Consider the following 24,406-nt stretch of genomic DNA (forward strand, 5'->3'; position numbering starts at 1 on the left):
CAGAAGAAGAACACTGCACCTTTTCCTTGTGTATCTCATATGAATTCTAATAGTTTCGATTTTTGTATCCAGTGTTTGATTTACAAGATCACAATATATTCAGGGATGCTGTATTTTGTACATGAGTTGCAGATGTTCTGAGTGATTTTGTTTCTGTAGCTGTCCCCTGTTTGTGGCATAAACTGACTTTGCAGTTTTATACTGGACAACACCTGAATTTTAAGCATTTTTGCCACTGTGAGTGGTGAAAACCTTTCTCTTGAAAAAGAGCTGCTTGATTATGAAGTTGTGGGTTGGAATAGACAAGGAATGAAGAAAAATTTCAAAGCTCTACACATCAGAACTTAGGAGGAATGTTTTTCATACAGTTTAGTGTCAAGATTATTTGTACAGCAAGCAGGAAAGCTTTGTTTATCACTGCCTAAGTGGTTTTAGTAATACTTTTTATCACTCTGGATAGCTTGCTTAATTCTGGTGATTTCTGAATTAATGGTTACCCATGTGTTCTCTTGCTGTGGTATTTCCTGGAGACTGAGAAATGTTAATTTAGGAATACTTTGGAGTAACAATAATCTGTTAACAGCTGCTATAAGGACTTGCTGCTGTTTGGTTTTGGTGCCTTTTGCAGAGGAGACTCTTGCAGCTTTTATGATATTGTGTCCTTTGCTTTTGTTTTCCAGAATATGACAAACTGGGCTTTCTCCTGAACCTGGACTCAAAATTGTAAGTAGAACAGTAAGATTCTTCTTCATTTCTGTAGTTGCAGCTTTCTGTTGTAAGCAACTTTTATGTCACCTAGGCAGCTGGTTGACTAGACTCTACACTTCTTCCTGGACAGCCAAGTCCTGCAGCAACCTGGCAATTACAGCTTCTTTCCTTGCACTAGGCTTTGCAGGCCAGCTTGGATTGTGGTTCACTGTCATTAATTCCTTAATAACTGATCAAGAGTCTATAAATACCCACTTGAAGCCACGACTGTCAGTCTGCTCTAGATATCCTTCTCTTAACCTTCCAAATGAAAAATGAATTACAGATGTGAAAGCAGAAGAAATGTGAATCTACAATTTTCTGGGATGCTTAAGAGTTTATATTTCCTTCCTACTTGTTCCTTTCAAAATGGATATTACTATTTTTGTTGATGAAATAGAGCGGAAGGAACCTCAGCACAAAGCAGGGACCTCTTGCTATGTCAGAAGGACGCTGCAGTGCTGAAGGGTGAAGATGCTTCTCGTGCTTTTTGCCTTAAATCAGTCGAATTGAACCTGGGTTGCCGAACACTAGGGGTCAGTAGCCACCCTGTTTCTGGGGTCAGCAACCTGACGGAATTTTTTGGTATTGGGAGCAAAAACACTCCTAAAAGCCTTCTACTTAAAAGGGTCCAGAACCAATCTCGTGGCTTTGAATGACTTGAGAATACATCCCCTGCACAGCATGTCATGTCAATATGAACCCCATTCTTAATGTTTTGAAAATATCATTGTACCTATAGGGTGAAACAATTCAGTTTAGTGATCGTGAGCAGCCTGTGAGCTTCCATAATGGAATAAAAGCTCCTAAGTGTGTTGGGAATTGCTGCTTGCAGGAGATGAGAAAGTCTCTAGGTAGGAACTTCTTTTGCAGATGCATCTGGGTACATAAACTCAGTTGTATTAACATATGGCAAAAAGATTGCAGAATGCATATGAGAAAGAAGGAATATTGATTATTTGTTTATTAATTTTCCTCCAAAGGTTCTGTATCTTGTTCAGTGGTCAGGAAGGATAGCGATGAGTGCATGAATAGCTCAAGGTTTCTTTCTACTCTCATTCAATGTAGGGTTCTACACAGTTTTTGTTGCATGCTTTCTGGAACCCATGCTGGTGGCATATTTACCCGTTTTCTTTGTTAAATTTTCTGTGTTGGGACATCCTAGTGATTCAGGAACAATAGTGTGTGTACCCATAGATGAGATTCACTTGATACATTACCTTCAACTTATACATGTAGAAGTCAAAGCAAAAAGACAAATCCAAAATTGTGAAATGGGTAAAGTAACCTTTGAGTGAATGTCTGGGTGTTGGAGAGGGAAAATGTTTTTTAGCTTTTTAACTAGACTGATTGTTTTTTTCCAGGCTATTTCTGTGTATTTTGTAATGTCCAATTTATTGAACACGCCCACTGACTGTCCACACACAGTTGTCATCCCAGTCTGTGCTGCATCCAAACCACTGCTTCAGTCTTCCTCTTCCTTCTCCTTCTGCCTGCCTCTGTCCCTTTCATTGTGCTTTTAGCAAATCCTTTGAGTCTTCCGTCCCCTCAGGCCTTTCCATTCTTTTTCCCCTTTTTGCTGACTTACCTGTTTGATTATAGCACTCCAAGGCACAGTCTGCTTTTTCTTATTCTTCAGCATGAGGCCAAGTGAGGTTTTTACCTGCTAGAGGGCTTCCAGAGCACTGATTTATTTTCTTAAAACCTACCCATTATAAACTCTCCATTGGTTTGATTAAAAAAAGATTTTGTTGACTATTTAAAAATATATATTCTAAATATCCATGTTTATTTTTCAAAGTCCTAGAGTTAACTTCTAGAAAGAGTTGTAACAAAATCAGCATGATTAAAATAAATACTAGAAGTTAGCTTAAGGAAAAAGAAAGCAAGTACTGTATGTAGGTGAAATAACTTCTTTTTTAACTGCAGCCATATTAGGTGTTTCTTTTTGTTTTGTTTTGTTTTGTTTTTCCCTTTTCTTGTTGTGGTTGTTTATTTCTCTTGTTGTTTCTTCTCTAAAATTAAAGCTGATCCTGCTTTGAGAATAGAGCTGATGACCTGCAAACTTCACTTCTGGCCTGAATTATTCTGGATTTTTTTTCTGTTTTTTCTTTTTTTTCTTTTTAATAACATGGAAGACAGAAAATGGCTGAAAATACCAGAAAATGTAGGAAATAAATTTGGGAAGAAAAATGGCTGATAGTGTAGAGGACTTAGCTACCATTCTACCAGTTCACCTTTGTTGGTCAGAAATTTTGTGGTACCAAATTTCTAAGTACAGTCTGAATTCAGTGGGACTTAGTGGTTAAAAATACTTGCTGTGACTGAGTCAAGATGGTACCATCACAGAAGCACTTTCTGGTTAAAAAAAATATGCTTAGAGTTGAAAGGGGTAATATGTTCTGCACTGATGACTTTACTGGCAGAAATAATTGAATTGTGTCTGTTGTTGTGATATAATCACTCTGGTGGAATCTTGCCATAAATCATAACTTTATAGAGTTCACTTAATTGACAGCATGTGAGAATCTTGTGTGACTTGAAGCACTTAGGGCAACAATTAGTTTTCTTTGCATTCTTTTTCTTAATCTTTCATTTGCTCAAAACCTGTTGCTGGCTGTGTCAGTTGATGCCATTGAAACTAATGGCCCATAAGACTAACATTTTCTCCCAAGGTAGATCTGCATTACACCTTAAGTGCTCTGACTTGCATTTTGGATGTCATACAAAGGAAAACATTTGACATAACTAAGTAGTAATGTGTCCATTTGCCTTTGCATCTTTGCTTTTTTTGTGCATTGCTACTTTAATGTCCTCTACCCTGCAGTTGTCCAGGGCCTTTATTCAGATATAGTACAGTCTGCTCTGGTTACAGGAGTGTAATGGTTTTGTTCTCCCTGAATTCATGGAAATGCTAATGAAACCAGATTTGTTCACTTTGGAAGGAATTCTGTCAGAAGCACTTGAGTAGTGTTTTCTGTGGGAGCTGAGAAATGCCTGGCTGTAATTAGGGAGGCTGGCATGGACAGGAATCTCACCTGTGAGGGGTGGCCACTTTTAAAGATGCTGTATGGAGGCTTCATGGAAATAACAGCTTCTGACCAGTCTTGTTGGAAAGAAGAATATTGAGGTGAAAGATGCCTGAGCCTGGGAAAGCTCTTCTTTAGAAAGTCTAACAGCTTTTAAAGGGTAGGATGGTATCCAGGTGGAGATTGTTAATGACACACAGGGTGAATGGAAAGCTGAGGACTTCCATACACAATGCAGTTTATGAATGAGTTGTTCCCTTAGTCAAAACAAGACCTAAGTCTCCTTAGGACCAGGTTAGTGAAAAAGATCTGTTGCAAGAGGAATTTATCTTTTAGTTATGTTTGTAATAACCATAACATCTTTACCAGAATTAGAATATCAAAACAAAATATGCACTAATTATAGAAACAGGCCAGTTGCATCTGTTTCTCCCTGCTAAAGAGTTTTCCCAAGCAGCAGGAACCTTTTTAAAACCTGTAAGGATAACATTTGCTGGTTGTGCAGAGAAAAATGCTTATACAAAAACTTTGATACAACTCACAGATTTTCATTCTCGGGGTTGGGGGGGCAATAGTTCCTGAACAACTTCAGGCTATCAATCACTTTGTTGACTCAGCCAGTGGATTACTGGGTGCCACCAAACGCCAAGATTTGCAGTCACTTCTAACATCTGTGCTTGGCAACGAGTTGCATGCTTTTGTTATTATTAAATATTTATATTGTAGTAGTTCTTTGAGACTGGCCAGGTCTTAGAAACAAGAGTCTCATTCACTACAAATTCTGAATCATTCCCCAAGCAGAATCTATGTTTGCATTGAATTAAATGAGATTTCCAAAGGAGGATCTTGAACGTGGAGTTAATTATAGACTGTATTTAAGGCTTATTAAGTGGGCCAAGCTGAAGGTTGTATTGTCATTCTTCTGTTACTTAGTACTCTCTGAATGCTTGGTTTAGTCACCTTAATGACTGCTTTGAGTCTGCCTTGGCTGATGGCAAGTGTAGGTTCACTTGTGTTGAGCATATGAAAAGTTCCTTTTTTGTAACCCATGTTATTTGGGGGCTCCTCCCTTGCATTGTGCTTCTGTGCCACCTTTCCTTCCTGCTCTGCTGGTGTGTCATTTCCTCAGTGGGATGGAAGCTTAGTGACTGCTTCTGCCCCTCTTTCAAACTCATCCTTCAGAAACTACTTTCATAGAGACTTCAGCAGGTACAGTGGGGGTTTGATGCTTCCAACAGAGAAAAGTTCCCCTTAGGAACTTGGTAGATCTTTTCACCTTCCACCATAGTCAGTTCAAAACCTTGGATGTCAAAATCTCACTTAATGAATGATGGAAAAATCTTACCAGGATTTGACTTTGGGGAAGAACCAGTCACTCATAAAGTTTAACAAATGTTAGGAGATACATGTGAGTTTCATGGAATCATTTTGCACTCAAAACAGGGGGTCTTATCATTTTCTTTCAAGGTAGGAATAGGAAAAAAAAGTTGTTGCCCTTCTCAATTGGAAAAATGGTTATATGATCACTATAGTTAATCACAATAATATAATATTAACTTCTATGAGTACACCCTATTAACTATATGATATATATTTTATATTGGTATATATTTTATATTGCGTACTTTGGGAATCTTTAGGCAGAATTTAACTAAAAGAAGGAATATTTTTCCAACAGGCTTTGTCTTTTGCTAGACATTTTGTAATGTTGTGTATTTACATATTTCTTCAGTATAGAATAGATTGGGAAAGTGCAACAAAGATTTTTTGAATATTCATGATGATTTCAATTTTGTATTAAAAAGAAAAGAGAAAAAAATTGTGTCTTCTGGGGGGGAAGGCAGAAATAACAACCTTCACCCTGCAAACTCAAATGAAACTTGATCTAGACTTTGAAAAGACCATAAAAATGGAGGGAGTTTGGGCTAGGGAAACACACAGATTGGGTTACTTATGTTTGTTGAAATTTCTTTACTTCAGAGCTTTAATAATGAAGAACTGAAACAGAGCCCCTTCCCCTCATTTTCTTTCTAGGCTGGGAGGCTGCTTTGAAACTGTTTGTGTCTTTGTGTGGTACTTTGCCATTAAACACTGTAAAAATAAGCAGTAAACGTGTTGGAATGCTGGACTTTCCCCATGCCTGGTGCTGTGGGATTTCTTTCTGCCCTGTGGGTTTTTTTCAATTTGTCTTTTTGTATTCCTGCAATCCTGAATGAGGGACAAAAGAAAAGAAGTGAGAAGTCCCAATGATATCCTGCCCTGTCCAAGACTAAGAATGTCTCTCACAGGCTAAGTGAAAGGATTCTGACCATCACATGAAGAGTCTCCTGATGCTTTTTCTGAAAGATTATTTAAAGGCTTAGCATGCTTTATGACACTGGTAATTTTCTGGCAATTATTTATTTCTCTTTCATTTTAGATTTTTAATTCATCTCCTTCTACCTAATCTCTTCCATCCTGTACCAATTGTTTGAGCATTGAAATAGTTAAGAAAACTAACCCAAGCTATTTATAGCAATTCAGTTACCTGGCTGTTTGTTGTTCATCCATTGAGCCTCTCCCACATTTGGGTGGGATGTAACTGCCATCCCTGGTTTTGGTTTGCCCTTCTTAATTCATTTCAGTTTGTTTCACTTTTGATCCTTTGTCATTCTGATAAGGATTTTTTATGTGAGTCTTTATTATGTAACTTTGGGATTCCTGTGTTAGACACAGTCTCAATTGATGAAGAGGAATATAAAAATTGTAGAATTCAGAATTGCTGGCAGCTTAGATAGAATTGATTCATTGCTTGATTTGTTAAGTGCAAACAAAGTCAAGAACTTATGTTTGGTGCCTTTAAAAGGGCCAGTTTCCTGAAGCTGGAAGTAATTATGAATCAAACCATGTGGGAAAAGCATGCAAAGCAAGAAATATGAATGGCTGGGCATTGTTTAGACCAGTTTTATACTGTTTGCCCCAAAAGTTCAGTTTCATAAGAAAGAAATGCTCATGGAAAAATAGTTTTATTGAGAGTATAAGGGGAGACAGTGATAATGTATTAATAGAAAAGGTAGAAGTGTGCAGTAAATGCAGAGTTTTGTTCAGCTTGGATGAAGGGAAAAAATGCTCTCCTTAATATTAACAATAAAATTTCAAGCAGTAGATACCAAAGTTTATGTGCTTTAGAATTGGTATGTCTGGATAAGATTTTTGAAAGAATTTCTGAAGAAATAGCAGAGGACTTTTTGGACTACTACAGAGTATTAATAAATCTTCAAACACTAGGGATTCTCCATATCCTTGGCAGAAAGTTGAAGTGAAAATATTTTAAAAGCAAAAGGTAATGACTCATAATCTTTGCAATCCATTTTTGGTTTTGAGATCAATAGCACATTTGCTAATATGAGTTTCCACAGAGAAAAAAGTAATACCTATAGTTCCAGTTATTGTGCACACTAAAAAATGAGCACTTTTTAAAGATGGGCTTGTTTTTCATGTGAGTATCCATGAAGGTGCCTGCTATGTGTGAGATCGATTTCTTTCTTGATATGTTTGTCTTAGGACTAAGTTTGTACATTTTGTGTTCTTCTAACCAGCCAGACAAGTTTCATGAAGCTGGGAAATCTCAGTTCTTTTTTCCCCCTTTGTATGTGGAAGGTGAAATGCTTACTTTGCTTGTAGTTCTTCACCACAAGTAGCATCAACCTAATTAAATGTTTGTTTATTTGTTTTCCAGGATTGAATATGGTTACAACTAGTTACAAGTTTCTCCTATTGTTGTTCTAGTACTGTTGTTCGTGCAAAAATTTTTACAATTGTTGCATTTACAGAAAGCTAAATCTGCTTTAGTAGCAAAACTCTGTTCAGGGAATATCTAATAGCTCATAAATGGCATGGAGATCATCACGCTCCTTTATTTTCTTGAGATAAGAGTGCATTAAAAGCTACACTTAATTTTCTTCCTTCAGAGATACTTTTTAAAACTCAGAGACAAAATATCTTCCTAGAAAGGTCTTCTTCTTCCCTGAATAACTTCAAAAAATTGAATGAATTGGGCTATCTAAGCATTGGTTATTCGCAAAACTTCAGTTAAAGAGATTTTGGTTTTGATAGAAATTTATGCTAAAACAGTGGCATTCATCATTTTATTCTGATCTTGGTCATAAAGAGCAAAGCAGCAGCACACATTGTGGAAGCAATGAGTGTTGCTGCCTCTATTGAATCAAAGCAGTTATGAGCTTATCCTTAAACTGATGCAAGAGCTTCCTCTCTTGAAAATCCTGAAGGTGTGTGTGTGTGATCACCAGGCATCAACCCTTCTGTGCCTGCCTTTCCAGGCCAGCAAAGTTCCACCTCCAGAGGCAAACCTACTTCCCTTTTGTGTTTTCTTGGAAATGTTGTAGGGAACCCTCATCAGATGATTGAGTGGGAATCAAGTGTATTCCAACAGGTGAATATTGTCTATTTTATCAAGCATTCCTCTGAACCTTGTCACTTAGTCTGAAGCACACACTTGCTATGGTATCCAGACACAGCTCAGTTGTCAGCCCTTAATTTATAAGCTGGCTCTGAGGAGGTTTTGTAAATGGAGTGTATGGGAAGAGACATATATAGTATACTCAGTCTGCCTCTAATTTTGTCTTCTGTATTGCTATCATGTGATCAGAGACATCAAAGCTTTGCTGTCTGCCTCATTCTGCAAAGATTGCCATACATAAATTTTAGAGTATGTAGTAGGTCATCAAGGCAGGGAAGAGTTTAGTGGAACAAACACATACAGACTTCTTGTGTGCTGAGGAAGGACAGTAAAACCAAGACCTACTTTTAACAGCTGTGATTAGCATCTGTTAGGTAAGAAAACAATATCTTATTATGCTGTGAGAATGGAAGAAGCCTTATTGTTGTGCTTGGGAGCTGTCTAGCAGAAGAGAGGAATGAAGGAGACTGGAGGAACCCTATTAAATATAATCCAAGAGGTATTTTATTTTACTTGGTCTGTTCTCAGTCTTAAGACTGGAAACCTGATAGTAAGTTGTGATGAGTAAAGACCTCTTTATTTTATTGTTCAAGGACTGAAGGACAAGGTAAGTTTTGATTAGATTGATAAATTTAGGATGTGCTTTTTCCTTCAGGAAGCATGATGTTGCTGCTGGCATCCTGGAGAAATCTGCACTGGAGAAGTACTCCAAAGGACCCCAGACCTGACTAGGACTGGTGGAAGAGGTGATGGTGTGTGATGCCCATTGCAATAAACAAGACATGATGAAGGCTACTGTGCAGCAGGAAGGTTAATGGCAGCAGTGTCTGATGTGACATGTTTGGAGAAGGAGTCCTATAGCAGTTGTTGCTGTAAGATGTTTTTGAGGTTATGGGTGTTTAAATAAATTATGAGGCTGAAGTGAGGTTTCCTCTACTTGCTTTTGAGAAAACCAGGCAATTAAATTAATTTTAATTAATACTTTTTACTCTAACATTACAGAGAAGCTCATGTGATTCTTTCCCAGTTCACAGCAGAAATGAAAACAGGGAGAAATGCTACTGCTAACACTAGCTTGCAGCCCCACTCTTGTTCTAAGAAATCAGAATCAGGACTACAAAGGGAGGGACAGAAAACTGAGAACATGTATGTACTGTTCCTGCCTTGTCTGCCATGCAATCTGTTCCAACTCATCAAAGAATAAACTGAAAAGCCAACAACAGTGTTTTAAATTTCCATGTTGAATGTGTTTGAATAATTCTGGTTGATTTCAGACTTCTAAATTTCTACTTAGAAATATCTTCTCCCTGGCTCCTTAAAAGAGTTAATCTTGAAGACCTCAAAGCTGTGAGTGGTGTCCTGTACAGCTGCAAAATGTCAGGTGCCTTCCTCCTGTCCCCTTTCATCTTCTGACTCTTTCTATATCATCGAAGGCAGAAATTCCCAAAGGTGGTTGTGTCACTGGACTGTTTGAGTCAGGGACTCTTGATCTGTACAAGAGTCAAAGCTGCATTTTAACATCTTGGAACTTGGCTCAGATGATTTTGTCAAGTGTTGCTGTTTTGGTGAATTAACAAGGAGAGGGTAGGATTGGTCCTGTTAGTTAACAAGGGAAACCTATGGCTCAGCCTTGGAGCTCTCCTTTAGCCTGTTCACCAAACAAATTGGAAAAAACATTTCTCTCTTTCTGTCTCAGAGCCATGAATAACCAGCTGATCTAGGGCTGCTGTTCAGTGGAGTTATGATGATACAAGATGAAGGACAGTCAGATTAATTGAACTATTCACAGTTCTTTGAGACAAACTTATTGAGTTCTCTGACTCATGGTGCTTACCTATGGCAATTTGGGCACTTGGTTAGGCAGCCTTTTCAGACAAACAGTTGCTCTTTGAAGCCAAGGAAGGAAAAAAAAAGGCATTTATCTTAGCAGAAGAACATTCACTAGAACAATGTATGGAGTAAACAGCAGGTCTTTTTTGATCTTAGTGATTCTGCAGCTGTTCTTACTGTTAAAGGTTGCTGCTATTCTCTATTTTCCCTAAAGCAGTTTGGATTTTGTTTAGTTTTGTGAGGGCACTTTTAGTCACAGTAACTGCAAGGGTTCTTCCAGGACAGGGTTGTGCTCTGTATTTACAGCAAAGTTTCTGGAGGAAACATTTTTCCTCCCGTAGCGTTCTTCTTCTTAAGGTTTCAGTGTGGTACTTACTAAATTAATTGATGTCTGCTTGAATTCATGACATCTGTCTCTAATATAGGTCAGTGGAGACAGCCTTTTTTGGACTACTGTTTCAGAAAGAGGAGTGAGGAATATTCAAAACCTCATGACTATATACAGCATTTTTTAAAACTACTGTTAAACCACATTCCCCAATTGTGAGGTCACCTCTGCATACCATCTAGAGCACTTTATTCACTGACCAGTGGTTTTTATCTCTGAATTTCAGTCCAGTCTGGAGAGGGGGGGAAGCACTCTTGCCATATCAAGTTGGCTTTTTCTTTTGTTTAGAGGAGTTAAGTTGTTATTTTTTCCCAGGCTGTCCAGACCTTCCAAAGAAGAGTTTAAAGGGCAGCTTTTATCACCCTTAGCCCTGGAAAGTTACTGAAGAATTTTCAGTAAAGAAACTGAAAAGGGAGGATGTTGTGAAGTGTTCGTGTTAGATTTCCATCTCTGTCAGTTGCTGAGAGAGATCTTTCCAAGTGGAGTTCATTCCCCTAAGGTTTGGTGTCTTCCAGCTGTCTGTGCAATAGATCTGCTGCTGCAACAGAAAGGGTTGAACTTCTTTTGGAAAATAAAAATGGCCAGACCAAAGACTCACCTGCTCCAATATCTTGTCTCAAAGTGCTCCCCTAGTTTAGGGAAGGAGAAAAATACACAACTGTGACACTGTCCTTGCTCCAGGGTCTGCTCTCCAGCTTCTGAGGGGAGGAAGCTTTAGGGTTCCCAAGTTAGGGATGTTGTTAAACCTCTTAATAGCTTTTGATCCCATTTATATATCTGGTGTCTGGTAACATACTGATGTGGAGAAATCTGCTTATACTGTGTGTTATACAAGTGCTTCCTTTTGTCTGTTTTATAATCTTCAGGGTAATTATGCTTGATGTTTCAATGATATGGGAAATAGTGAATAATAAATCATGGTTGGCATATTCCATATTATTCTGCTGTGCTCTACACCTAGCAAAATGCTGAGTCCATAGCCTGGTGCATTCTACAATGAAATTAACTACATTTTTCTGAAGGAAGATTTGATGATTAAAACCTTAGTGTGACTGATGTTCTCAGCTGGCATTTAGAACTGCTAAGCGCTGGATTTTGACACTCAAATCTACTAAAGTGTATTATCCACAGACATACAACTGTAATTTTGGCTAGGCTGCTCCAGGAATTCTTAGGTGACCTTTTTCCCCCCCCCACAGCTATAGGCTTTGGGGAAGTATCTTTGTTTTCAGATGTACTGATTCCTGTTAGTTTGAGCAGAGGATTCCTGGATTCTAATTGGATTGAATTATTTATTCTCATCTCTTTAGCACTTGTTTGTCTCTTCTGGACTTACACTGCTGAGTTCATTATACTATAAGTAGAAAAACCCTGTTCCCTGTCCAAACAAAGCATTGCCTATTTGTAGATGTAACAGACGAGTGTTGCTGAGGAAGATTTATGGGTTACAGCAACAAAATTATGACACTGCAATTTATCTTCCTTCATTCCTTTGTTTGGCAAAAATTGATGTGATAGGTGAGCATTCTATTTCCTGGCGGGCTTGTAGCTGCTTCATTTTTTATGGCCTTTGCACTAACAGTGGTTTTTAAGAGGCATTTAAATAGCTAATCACAGCATTTAGTTTCTGCAGGCTTTGAGAATACATAGCCTAATATCAGGGTGCACTCTACTTTCTGGCTTTGGAGAAAGAGAGACATTCTTTAGAAGGTTCTTGAAAAGGAGTTGAGCTAGGAATCCCAACTGGCTGCTGAGAGAGTTTTTATTGGCTACTGAGTGCTAACACATCCCATCTTCAAACTGAGTGGTTATCCTCCATTAGGTTATCCTTGTCTCCTATCTGTAAAACCAGAATGCTGATACTTATCACTGAGGATGGAAACCCAGTAATTTTGGACTTATGGAAACTAGAATAGATAAAAGTATAGTAATATATATTGGGAAATTGTGTTGATTGTCAGCAAGTTACTTCATCATTAAGTTATATGTTTTTTGTCCAAAGATTAGTAAATAATCAAAAACTCAGGGAGCAGTCATCTTCATTTCTTTGTCTTTCTTTGTTAAACAGCTGTCTTCTGTGAAAATAAAATTTCTGGATTTCATGCTTTTTGTTTAGTCTAATAATTGGTATTCTAGCCAGCTGTTTTTTCCTGAAATGGACTGTTTTCTTTGGTCCTCATCTGTGTCTATTTGAACACAATTCTGCTTTTTCTCTGGGCTACTAGTCTTGAAGGTAAGATGTAACCAAAACAGATTTTTTTTTTTTTAAGGGATAGTTTACAGAAACCAAAGAAGATTGGGAGATCAGGGATATTACTCAATCTTGGAGGAGTATGCAGCATGAGGTCACATAAAAAATGTGCCATGGAGTTTGGTTGCATTTCTTATCTTCATCCTTTAATTCTGTTTTTTGTTAGCGTCAGAATTTTGTTTCTTTATTTACTTACTTAAACAAATAAAAACTGTCTACCTTGAAAGCTTTTAATTCTTTTTTCCACAAGAATCCCAACACTTTTTTAGGTGTTGATAAAAGGTCGTTACTCAAGAAGCTCCAGGCAGGGTTCTTAGTCCTTGGAACTATAAGGGATGGTACAATGAGATATTCCTTTCTGATAGAAAAATCTCTTACAGCTGTATTTCTTGAGATGTTTGTGTATTTAGCACAGCTGAGACTAATCTGAAATTATTTCTTCTGCCTAGTGGCCTAATTTCTACTATTGCAAAGACCAGGAATGGAATTTAGTACGGAAGTAGGATCCTCATGACTTTTTTGTGGGTCGAAGCCCTTTCAGTGTGTTTGTGCAAAGATGGCATTTCAGAGGGTGAGTGGCATTTCAGTGTCACTGTTCTGAGCTGTCCCTCCCCCTCTGCCTGCCCTGCACTTCCCAAGGGCAGAACTGGCTTTGTGTCACCTCTTCCTTCAGGGATGTGAAGGTAGGTCGTGGGTTTTGATGGGATATCTTCAAAACTTTGTTTTCCTGGGCCCATTTAATGTAACCTAATCTTCTTCAGCTGCTGTTCTTGAGTAGTCCAAATAAATAACTAGAACTATGTGTTGATTATCCTTGTAAATTAATTTTGTGAGAAGCCACAGCTCTTAATAGAGAAGCAGAATTAACCATCCATCATGTCATTTTAGAAACAGGGATTTGGATCGTTTTTCCTTGTATTTGGCCATACAACCTCCCTGAGCAACTTGCTTACATACTGGAGTAGCATTTAAAATATTTACATTTATTTTGCTGGCTATAGGGCAGTAGATGCAGTTCCCATCTCTTTCAATGTAAGCATTTTGATTTTCCTCTTCTATCTACTCATTCCTTTCATTTGTTTACTTTTTCCTCAGCTGGAAAATAGCAAATATCAAATGATCAGGCTGTGTAATGCTTTGAACCCAAGTTTGCAAACTTGTAAGAACTGTAATTGGAGCTTCTTAAAATTCTGGTTCAGTGTTTCCCAAGCCATACTGGTGAATGTGGATCTCCAGCCATGTACCCAGGGGAGAGTTTTGTGGTGGTGTCTTCACTCAAAGAGATTCCACAGAGTGACATGATGGTCACAACTCTACTTATGAAGGCAAAGGTGGAGATGCGTTTTTCAGTGCCCTGTTTTATGGGATTGACTACCCTGGAGGTGAATGTAAATGACTTCTCTTCCTCAGCCTGAGTACCAGTAACTGAGGGAAACTGAACTGAAAGTTTTATTCCAGGGGTGTACAAACTTGTCCTTTGGCCAACACTGAGCCATGACTGGATATGGATACGTCTGAACCAGGGAGTCCTACCTAAATTTAAATGCTCTGAATCTTACAGGGTATAGCTATGTGGTCTCAGTCTCATAAACTGCTTTGATTTAGTGATGTGCCAAATTATATACTAATATTTCATTGTTGTTCCATAATGCCTCACTATGTTTTATATGGCTTCATTTCATGTTCTCATTCCATCTCCTATTCATTCTTCATGTATCATGACAAAAGCTTTGTAGAGCTGCTGTGTAGGCATAAGACCCAGGTTATTTTGAACCAAAGAGAAAGAAACCCCAAGGAGGAGGATCAGCCTAGAGAGCACATTGCCAAGGACTCCTTTTCCTTGTTTGAGAAATGTGTCAGTTCATATATTTTGTGTGCAAGAGTAACAGGAAGAGACATCAGTCCTCAAATAAGATGATCTCAAGTAGATGAAGTTTTTTGATTTTTACAAGCTGCAGTTTAAATTCCATGTGAAAGGCAAAGCAGCAAAATCTGTCTCTTCAAGTAGATTTTGTAATATTCAATTACATGAGCTTAGTTGTGGCCATTTTTTTAGTAATCTAAACACTGAGTTGTATTACTAATTTCTTTTTTTAAAAGGATTTAGATTCCAGTCTATGAGGATGACATGCTGTCCCTGATCAGGACACGATGAAGGAATTAACCATGGTGACGTTTTCATATTTGAGATTAAAAGGAGACACACATCTGCCAAATGCAAGCAGAAGGAAAAATCTTGTTACTTTTTCTAAATCCTCTGAAAGCAGCTGGATTTTTAACTTATCCAAATTGTGAAATTTTGTTGAGATTGATGTCCACATAACAGTGTAGAGAAGCACAGAATATCATAAGAATTCAGGATGTGTGCTGGTCTCATAAGAGAAAAGTCAGAAAAAAAAGCAAGAGTGAATTTTCTCTTTAGTGGAATAAGCCAATTACTTCCCTTTAACTTCACCCTCATGCAGGCACTTGTTTAAAAACAGCAGATGTTTACAGTTACTGACTGTGACTTGTTTTTCTCATTTATTCTGGAGAAATTTTTTACTTTACTGGGTTTTTCCTGCACAAAATCTGAGCAAAATTTAAAGGGTCCACAGTGTCATTTAATTACATTATTTCTGCTGTCTCCACTAGCTCTTTAGCTACCTCAGCCCAGTATGAGCATGAGCATTGAGAGCTGGAATAATGTATCTGGACCTGGAAGATGTAGGGGAGATTTGCACCCTTCTGTCATAAGTGTCATGATGCTCCTGGCTGGGTGGCTTATCAGGATGGCCTTGGAGTCCAGGCTCGGTAATGGGGCTAATGAGATGAAGCTATTACAAGCTTCTAAAGCACTAAGAAAGTAAAAGTGTTTGATTTTCCCATTTGGAAATAAAAGCATTGTCAAAGAGGCACCAATGCAGCAGTGTAGTAGATGCATTGTCATCAAATACAGAGGAGATGTTCATTTGTAGACTTGAGTTCTGTGCAGTTCTTTTATTACAGAACCACATAGCTACAAACACAGTGTGATTTTTCAAAGTTGGATTTGTTTGAAAGATGTGTAGTACTCTATGGGATGCTTCATGCAGGATGTTTTACACCCTGATTTGTGGAGCACTGATCTCTGCAAGATTTGTGGATCTTGCAGGGAAAAATACCCGCAAAGCAAATGTGTGTATCTAAAATGAAGTCAACTTGGATAGTTTCATCTGGTAGCAGAATGGTAAACAGCAAGGCTGCACCCAAGCCCTACTCTAAATTTGCTCTGGGTTACACCTACTAGGAGCTTATCATTATGAGCATGTTGGCAGTGACAGTATGCAATGCCTATTTCAAAGAGATGGAACAAATAAAACATGTCCCTAGATGGATTTAAAATGTAGAGTGCCCCTTTCTAGTTTTCTGTAGCTTGGTGACTCAAAATGCAGCACCAAGAAAGGAGATGAGCAAATGTTGAATGATAAGAGATGGCAGCTATGGTTGGCTTAGGGAACTGTTCTGCCTCTGGCACTTTGGATCATGAACTTCATCACATCCAAGAAATGTTAACAGCTCGGCCTGGGGGCTTTAGCAGCTCTGGGAGTCTTTGTGGGTTTGTACTGACAGCTCCCCTCCATCAGTATGCAGCGATTGGCATGCGGGGGGCTCACATGCAGGAGGGTCTCAGCCTGCTATTCTTGTGCAGAAACACCATGATGGGCATCTGAGTGACGTTTTAATTTGATAATGAAAGCACCATTAAATCAGAAAAGAGAAAAATGCCTGTGTTTGTGGCTCAAGATATTTTGTGTGACCACTGAGGTCATTTGAGACAGGCCTGCTGTTGAAATAGTTATACAAGTTTGCCAGCAATGACTCACTACTGTGGTGGCTGCAGATAAATTCCAGTTGCTTTCTACTTGTTTTTGGAGGTTTTGGTATTAGGGGTTTCTGTACTTTGCCTAAAGATTAAAATTCTAGCAAGCTTAGGTTCGGTTGAAAAAAGTTAAAATTTCCCACATTTCTTCATATCTGAAATGCTTCAACAAGCTACGATCAATACATCCTGCTGTCCCTTTTGATTGTGTCAGAAGGGGATATAATATACCTTAGCATCATTAAAGCCTTTTGTTTTGTCAGTCCTTCATGTCCCTATTTATAAAGAGATCCTGACTGGCGTAAGAATGCCAATCATTTTGGATACTCCTTTCTCAGATGTTTTTTCATCTCTCTTATTTAAAGAAATGTATTATGATATCACATCATCACCTATAGAAACAAAACTCATGGATTTGGGTTGTGCTAGATAATATTGCACCTCTCCCTTTCTCTCCATGTCTATATCATATATTTAGAGATATCTATACTTTATTGTAAATAATTGGCAGTGTAAATGGCTAAATGTGTTGTTCTTCCATCCTACAGATGAGGAATTTTGGTGGTAAAATACTGCATATTTGGACCATAACCATGCAGGATATGTGTGGCAGAATTAAATAGGATCCGTGTTCTTAAGCTTTTTATGGTGCTTTTTAGCTTAAAAGTCTTACGAAATTAAATACTTACAATGACTATTTATCTTCTCTTGTTTCTTTTCTCTTCCAGCTGTTGAAAGTTTAGATTTTTATTCAGCAGAAATAGATTTTTTTCTTTAAGAGCTGCAGAGGTTCTATCTGTATCTATATATTCAGAATTGCAGGGGTTCTGTATACAGAGAGATCATTCCCCTACAGTTTAGGAGCTATAGGGGGTTTTGTGCTCTAGGCAGCTAGTTGTAAAATTAATTGTCCTTCTATTGTCCATCCAGTTGGAACTGGCTACTGGCCTCTTGAGAGGTAATGCAGGACCAGTATAAGAAGAATAGTTACTCCCAGTTCAGCATGGAGTTACTATCCTTCCTATATGTAATTTTGAAACTCTGAATCCACATTCATTGCAGGTAGTAGTAGTTTGCTGGTTAAGTGATAATGGTAATGCCTGGGAAAGAACATGATTGGGATAATAACAGACTCTTCAGAACTGATTTTGTGGTTCTACTCTGTGGGGCCGCACTGTCATCTTCATTTGAGTGTTACTGTTGAACTGGAGGAAGAAACCTTTCATTACTTGCCTGTTGCTGATAATGATGCAGCAAGAACATTGTTATTGATGAGTCTTTGCAGCTTCCACTGAATGTTGAGCATGGAACTGTAAATGCTTTCTTGGTTGTTCTTTGAAGGAATATTAACAATCCTCATATTGTGTCTGACGCTAAGATATCTAATGTTACTTTGAAAGCACAAGTGAATTAATTACCCTTGTAATGCTTTAATGAAATGGATGAACGTAAAAATTTTGCAGGTCATGAATAGGGGACACAAAATTAAAGGGTTTTTTCAGATAACTCAGTAGACCTATGGTAAACGCATGTGCTGGACTGAAATATCTTTAACTGAGTTGCTACTCTTGTTTCTGTACAGAAACTGAATGAAAAAACACCCATTATTCTAAATTTGGCCCAAGAGTCACTAGCCAAGCTGAATTAAGACACACCTCAACAAAGCAGCAACAATGTCATCTCTTCCAAATACTGAAATCATTCATCCCTTGATGATACCCTGCCAATACTGCTTGAAGCTTTGTTTCAAATTCCTGAAACTATCTTCAAGTAATCTTCTAAATAATACTTTTCTATAATTTTAACTTCGATCATAACTTAGAAAAATAGCCAAAGCGAAGTGCTGTTTAGGTCTTTTTTCCTTTTGAAAGGTTGAAGTCTAAAATGATTATTGATATTTTTCTTCCATGAGCTTTACCTTGCTAGCTATGAAAATCTTTCAGCAAAACTAGTGGTTTAGTGGTATTACAGATATCTTTACCTCTCTGCTTTTTTTGTTGTTCTTCTGTGATGCCATAGTGCAACAAATAAATAATGGTCTGTGTTTGCAATTACTCCCTGCGGCTCTTTTCTGCAAAGCTATATGGAGAAAAATTACTTGGATGATTCCAAAAACTAGTTCATAGCCAGGAGAGTCCTGATTCTGTACTTGTTTTTTCACAGGCCTCCAGAACTAGCATCAAAGTATGCCAATTTCTCTGAGGGAATGTGCAAGCCAGGCTATGCATCAGCGCTCATGACTGTCATCTTCCCAAAGTAAGTAATCACTGTGGGAGTTTTTCCCCACTTCCCCCAACAACTTCTCATCCTTCAAGGTGGGTGATAGGCAGAGTTTGTCTTGAAAAGTGTCATTGCTCTGTCACTTGATTGGTTCATGGAGAGACCAGTGTTGAAATTCTGGACAGTTTGAGTGGTCAGTGGCAATGGCTTAGTTGACTTCAGTCTGACGAGGACTTTGTTCAAAGAGTAGAGACCTGTGGGTGTTGAGTAATAAAACAAATTATGTTGTCAGTGCATGATACAAACGTGTGGTCAGGCTCACTGCTAGCGCCAGGCGATGCAATGCTTAGGGAGCTTTGGCCATGATTAAGTTATCTGGAGTAGATAGTAAAGTGTGATGTTCTGTTGTGGTTGATTTTGAGTTTTTTTGTTCTTGGGAGAACAGGGTAAAGCATCCCTCAGGTGCCTGGAGTTTATAGAATTGCTGGGAGACAGTTCAGAAGATAGATTGGCAGGAACATTAATCTGTTGAGGCTCAAGCATTTCGGTTTGGTGCATTGAATGGAAAATTTGACCAAACAGATAGACCATTGTACAAGCTTCTTGTTCATGTGGAAGAGATGCTCTAGTGCAATGATCTCTTTGGCAAAAGAGATTGTGGACTTCTTAACATAACTAGCACTTTTCCAAAAGAGATATTTTATTTCTTTTGAGGAAGGAATTTCCATGACCTGTGCATCTAAAGGTTAGGTTGAGTGATCATGGCCTTCAAGCCAAGCCTGAAACTGGTGGTATCTTCTGTCTTTGTTTTTGTTGACAAGCATGGTGACTGGAAGCTTTTTTAAAATAAAAAAATACATCTGACATTGCCTTGTAACCAGTAGATACTACAGACATGCCTTAAAAACAAAACAAAACACCGAAGTTCTCCATCACCAGTGTAAACCAAACAATTATCAGTATTATCTTCTGTGAGAATTTTGGAACTCTGGGTAGAGTATAAATACTAGAACTGAAAGTGAGTGCTTTTAAATCTGTGTTTGTGTACATACTAAATGTAAATAGTAGAGAGTAGAATGAACTCATTATTACAAAACTATTAATCTTATTTTAATTTTTAAAATATTTTGGCTTTGAGAGGGAGCTTTTTAGCCTCCTAGAATCTGAAGTGATATTTATTCTCTCCCTCAGCAGCTGCTAGCAGATCTCTGTGCAGTCACCTCCCAGTAGCTGACTGCATTGAACTAATTCCATGCAAAGAGGTACAAACGTGTCTCTAGTCGAAGCAAGTGTTCATACATTGAAAAATTGTATTCACAATTTTAAAGACAGCAACTCACCAGGTATTTATGTTCAGGTGCTTGTTTAGCATGGACCCTAAAACTTAACTAATGTTGACATTTTTTCCTGTGATGTCTTTGATTTCTTTACAAATTCAATTCAGTGTTGGACATTTAGTTATTTTACCCAGTTCTGCTGTAAGGATGGCTGACCAGTAGTTCTGAAAGAAAAATCAAGCTGCACTTAAAATTCCTTCTCCTCTGCAACTTTCCTTGTACTCAGAGAACTAAGACAGTTAATATTACCAAGCCAGGTATTCAATATATTTAAAACTCTTAAAGCCAAACTATCATGCCTGTTCATTTAAAGATTGGAGCTGCATGATTTGTTTTATTCTAGCTTCTGTTTTCAGCTGATTGTGTCATTAGAAAACCATCATCTCTACAACTGACGTTTTTTAGGTGTGGTCTTTGTGGTAAAATGTGTGTTTTTGTTGGGTGTTTTTAATATTTGGATAAAGTTGGTTTGGCTATTTTCAAGCATGAATAAAATGAATAAATGTTTTCCTATTTTAAGGTTCCTGACTTTTTAGTGCAATTTTAAATGTGAATAGGCAAAATATGGTGGAAATACTTGAAATAGAATAAATGTTTCTCAGAGGATGTAGCTGTTCTTGATGCTTTTTTACTGGTAAAAATGAGAATTCAGACTTTAGCAAGCATAAGCAAGTGCTGGATGGATTAAAGGGCAATGGCCTGAGAAATACCAAAATGTGGTTGATAGTAAAGAAAGACTAAGCATTTGTTTGTTTGTTTGTTTGTTTGCTTTAATCAAGTCCTCAGTTGATCAGTTCTCATTCTAGCAGTGCTTTATCCCTTCATCAATAATGCTATCTGGAAAAAATCCTAGGTTGTGAGTATTAAATAAAGGGTCAGTTATTTCTAAAGAACAATCTGGATTGCCTGATTTAAATGGCCACAGTCCAACAAAATATATGTTAATATATCCAACATGAAATAAAACATCTGGGAGGACCAAATACAGATTTTACCTTCAAGATAGAAAAAAATCCTCTATCTTGGAAACAGGCAGAGAAATCTTCATGTCATCTTAACAAAATACCATTTCCTAAGTGCTATTTCATAGTGCAAAAAAAAAAGTTGAGAATTTTGTGCGAAACACTGACTTAAAATTAAAATACAAAACCTCACAATCCAAGATTTCTAGACTACTGTGTCCAGTTTCAATGGTAAAGTGTGAGAAGGGAGAGGAAATAAGAGATGGAAGAAAAGCCACAAAAATGAACAACGACTTGCTTAAACAGTAAAATAAACAAGACTTCTAGAAATAAGTCATCTTTCTGAAGCAGAAGTTGTATCCAAATGAGGAGAATAGGAAAGAGCATTAACTTTGGCAAGTTAAATATAAACCATAATGAGGTAGAGCAAAAAAAATGTTGAGGAACAACTTTGTAGAGACTTTAAAAAAATAATAAAGCTTTTTGTCTAACTGTCAAAGGCAGAAAGCCTGTCAGAGATCCCGATGAGCTGATAGAGGTTCCTAATATTACATGTGAGCTGAGGGAAGGTAAAGCTGGTGCAGAGAAGTTATTTGCATTGCTATTCACTGCAGAACAGTTCCCATGTGGACCCTTCATTTCCAGGGGACAGGCTGGGGGAATGTGACAGAAGCTTGACGTTTTGGAGTGAATTCCAACACAAAGAATTGCTAGGAAAAGTTCTCACTTTGTGAGGAACTCGATGTTGATGTTGCCGAGTTACACACGGTTGTGTGTAATCATTGCTTAAATTGGCCTTAGAATGGAGGAATGAAAAGCAGTAAACGTGCTGGGCTTTTCAAGAAGGGTCTGGGGGGTTCTTTGGGAAAGTGGAAGCTAAGAGCAAGCCTGGTTTCTGTATCAAGCTCCTCTTAGAACCTAAAATTAAAGAATAGCATTAGTATTTGTTCACAGATAGAGAGGAGACAAGTTGTCTTCTGCAGCAGGAGCTTCTGCCCTGTAAATCTGCTTGTTGTGTTTCAATGACTGGATCAGCATTTGATAAAGGTGATTTAACTAATACAATACATCTGGATTTCTTTGAAAAACCCATAATACACACATACAAAAAACCCCCAAGCAAACAAACCCCTGCCCAAAAAACTAAAACCAACCAAATATTTGCTGTTGGAAAGATTTTTCGGCAAGTTAAACTGGTGTAATGCTGTACTGATTAGATAGTGACTAGGTAAATAGTGACAACTGTATGGAAAAGATAAGAAGATTGGACAGTACAGGGAGTCTTCTGGAAGAAAGTGTGCTGGGATATCTGGTGTTCTAAGTGCTCATAAACTACCTGGAATGGAGGATGAATAATGAAGCACTAACACATTTTTCCAGGTGGTAAGACCAAAAGCTGACTGTGAGCAATGTCAGAGGGATCTCACAGTGGTAAGTGATGGGGCAAGAAAATGGCAGCCCAAATTCAGTTCTGATAGAGATAAGATAGCGTTTGTGGAGAAGACTCATATGATAGTTTGTGGTATGTGGTGGACTTAGTTGTGCCTTAGTTATACTCTGTGAAGCAGAGCAAGCAGAGGGTGTTCACAAGCCTGTATAACATAGTGAGTGATGTGGTTTGACAAGATTTGGAGATATTAAATGCAAATATTGTGCTCCAGGTTTAAAATAAATAAAGGTAAGTGCTATTTCATGTTATTTCCAGTTACATTTTTCTGCAAATGGCTCCATAGTGGGCAAAAGATTTTTAAAAAATAAAATATACCCTGAAGTATATTTTATATACTTTAAGTACGGAACTCTCTAAGTTACATCCCAAATGGATGTTGAAGGCAGCATGTGGCTTGATGTAGTCCCTCTTTCTTAGGCTTTTTACTGGAGTGTTGTCCCATGGTCTCAGACATCAGGTGTTGGACAAAATGGATGGCTGGTCTAATCCCTTGTGCCCATGCCTTTCTTTTCTGGGTTTTTCAATGATAGCAGAGTGACATAGCTTCAGAAAAACATGCTGTAATCTGAGTCACAACAGTGGCTCCACACCAAGAGAAGTGGGTGCATGATCCCAGAACTGCATCTCAGTGTAAGGTCTGGTCAGCTGGGCTGCTGCTCACTGTAAATGAAGGAGCTATCTAATTTCTCACTTTCCAGGACAATAAGATTCTGCCTCTTGCAAATCTCTCAACAGCAGATAATGACTCAAAGTGCCTGAAGTGAAGTTACTGGTTTCAGAATGATACAAAGGAAATGGCAAGTGTGTTTGTTAGAATGGCATCAGTAGGTCGGTGAATTAGACTACTATGTTCAGTGAATTAAACTATTTTAGTTGGTCTGAGGTCACCTACAAGTCTGGAGTTAATGCTTTGACCTTTTTGAAGAAGGCACTAACTTGTATTTGCAGTGGTAACACTGCAGTCTCCTGCGTGTCTGGACTTGCTGTGGAAACGATGCTGCCTGTGTACAGCTCTTTCTATGCCCTATTCTTTATCAAATGAGAAAAGAGATCTCTGCCCACAGTTTGTGGCTGACATGCCAGCCTGGGACAGTTCAGCTACTCAATACTCAGCTGCAATTTTCCAACCACAAGCTCTTGTAATTTGGCAGCTAATACTAAAAATTAGAGGAGGCGGTAAATAGAGAGGGAATGTCTGCAGCCTGCAGACTTGTGTATCTGTGTGTGGTAGGGGAACATGGCAAAGAATTATTTAAAGAGTATCTGAAAGTATTTCAGAGTAAGGGAGAAAGGAGAAGTTCAATACACAACAAATCTGTTGGTGTTGTGACCAAAACAGTGAATTTATGATTTGTGATTCAGATACATAAGACTGTTTTTGCACCAAGGATAAGATTGTAAGCATTTTCTAGTCAATTGGTGCTAAGAAATAGCCTTATATGAATCACAAACCTTTTAAAGTCACTTCAGATATAAAATCAGTCTGGTTTGTTTGATTATTCTGGTTTGAACTTCTGTTGATTAGCAATTGGTATTTTCTTTACAGTCATATTTTTCCCCCTCTTCTTTTTCAATACTGTAGCCTGCTCATCACTCAGACAATAAACAGCTCTCCTGTAAAGTCTTCTGGGTTTATATTTTCATGCTGAATTGCTTCTTTGTACATAAAGTTTAAAATTTTTAAAGCTTTCATATCAGCAGAGAGTGCATGACACAGATTTATGCCAGCCACAAAAATTTCAGTGGCTTTCTCTGAAGTCATTCTTCTGTGGGTTTTTTTTTCTGATGTTTAGTTCCCCCTTGATTTTGTAGGTCACAGACTCCTGTGCCTTTCTCCACTTCCACAGGCTGGGGGAGTATAGATAGGGCAGCACCAGAAGGCCTTTCTTCAG

At 38.1% G+C, this 24,406-nt stretch overlaps 1 protein-coding gene across 7 annotated transcripts in view; it reads left to right on the forward strand.

Annotated features, from left to right (window-relative positions):
- The window catches only part of ST3GAL3 (ST3 beta-galactoside alpha-2,3-sialyltransferase 3), a 175,177-nt gene that overhangs the window by 48,011 nt on the left and 102,760 nt on the right, over positions 1-24,406 (forward strand). For all 7 annotated transcript variants that reach the window (XM_036388060.2, XM_036388061.2, XM_036388058.2 and 4 more), the window contains 2 exons: positions 681-723; positions 18,709-18,801. In XM_036388060.2, the coding sequence (XP_036243953.1) occupies positions 681-723; positions 18,709-18,801 (136 nt within the window). The remainder of the gene's footprint in view (positions 1-680; positions 724-18,708; positions 18,802-24,406) is intronic.

The sequence above is a fragment of the Molothrus ater genome, chromosome 9 (genome assembly GCF_012460135.2).
Source record: "Molothrus ater isolate BHLD 08-10-18 breed brown headed cowbird chromosome 9, BPBGC_Mater_1.1, whole genome shotgun sequence".
NCBI lineage: Eukaryota > Metazoa > Chordata > Aves > Passeriformes > Icteridae > Molothrus > Molothrus ater.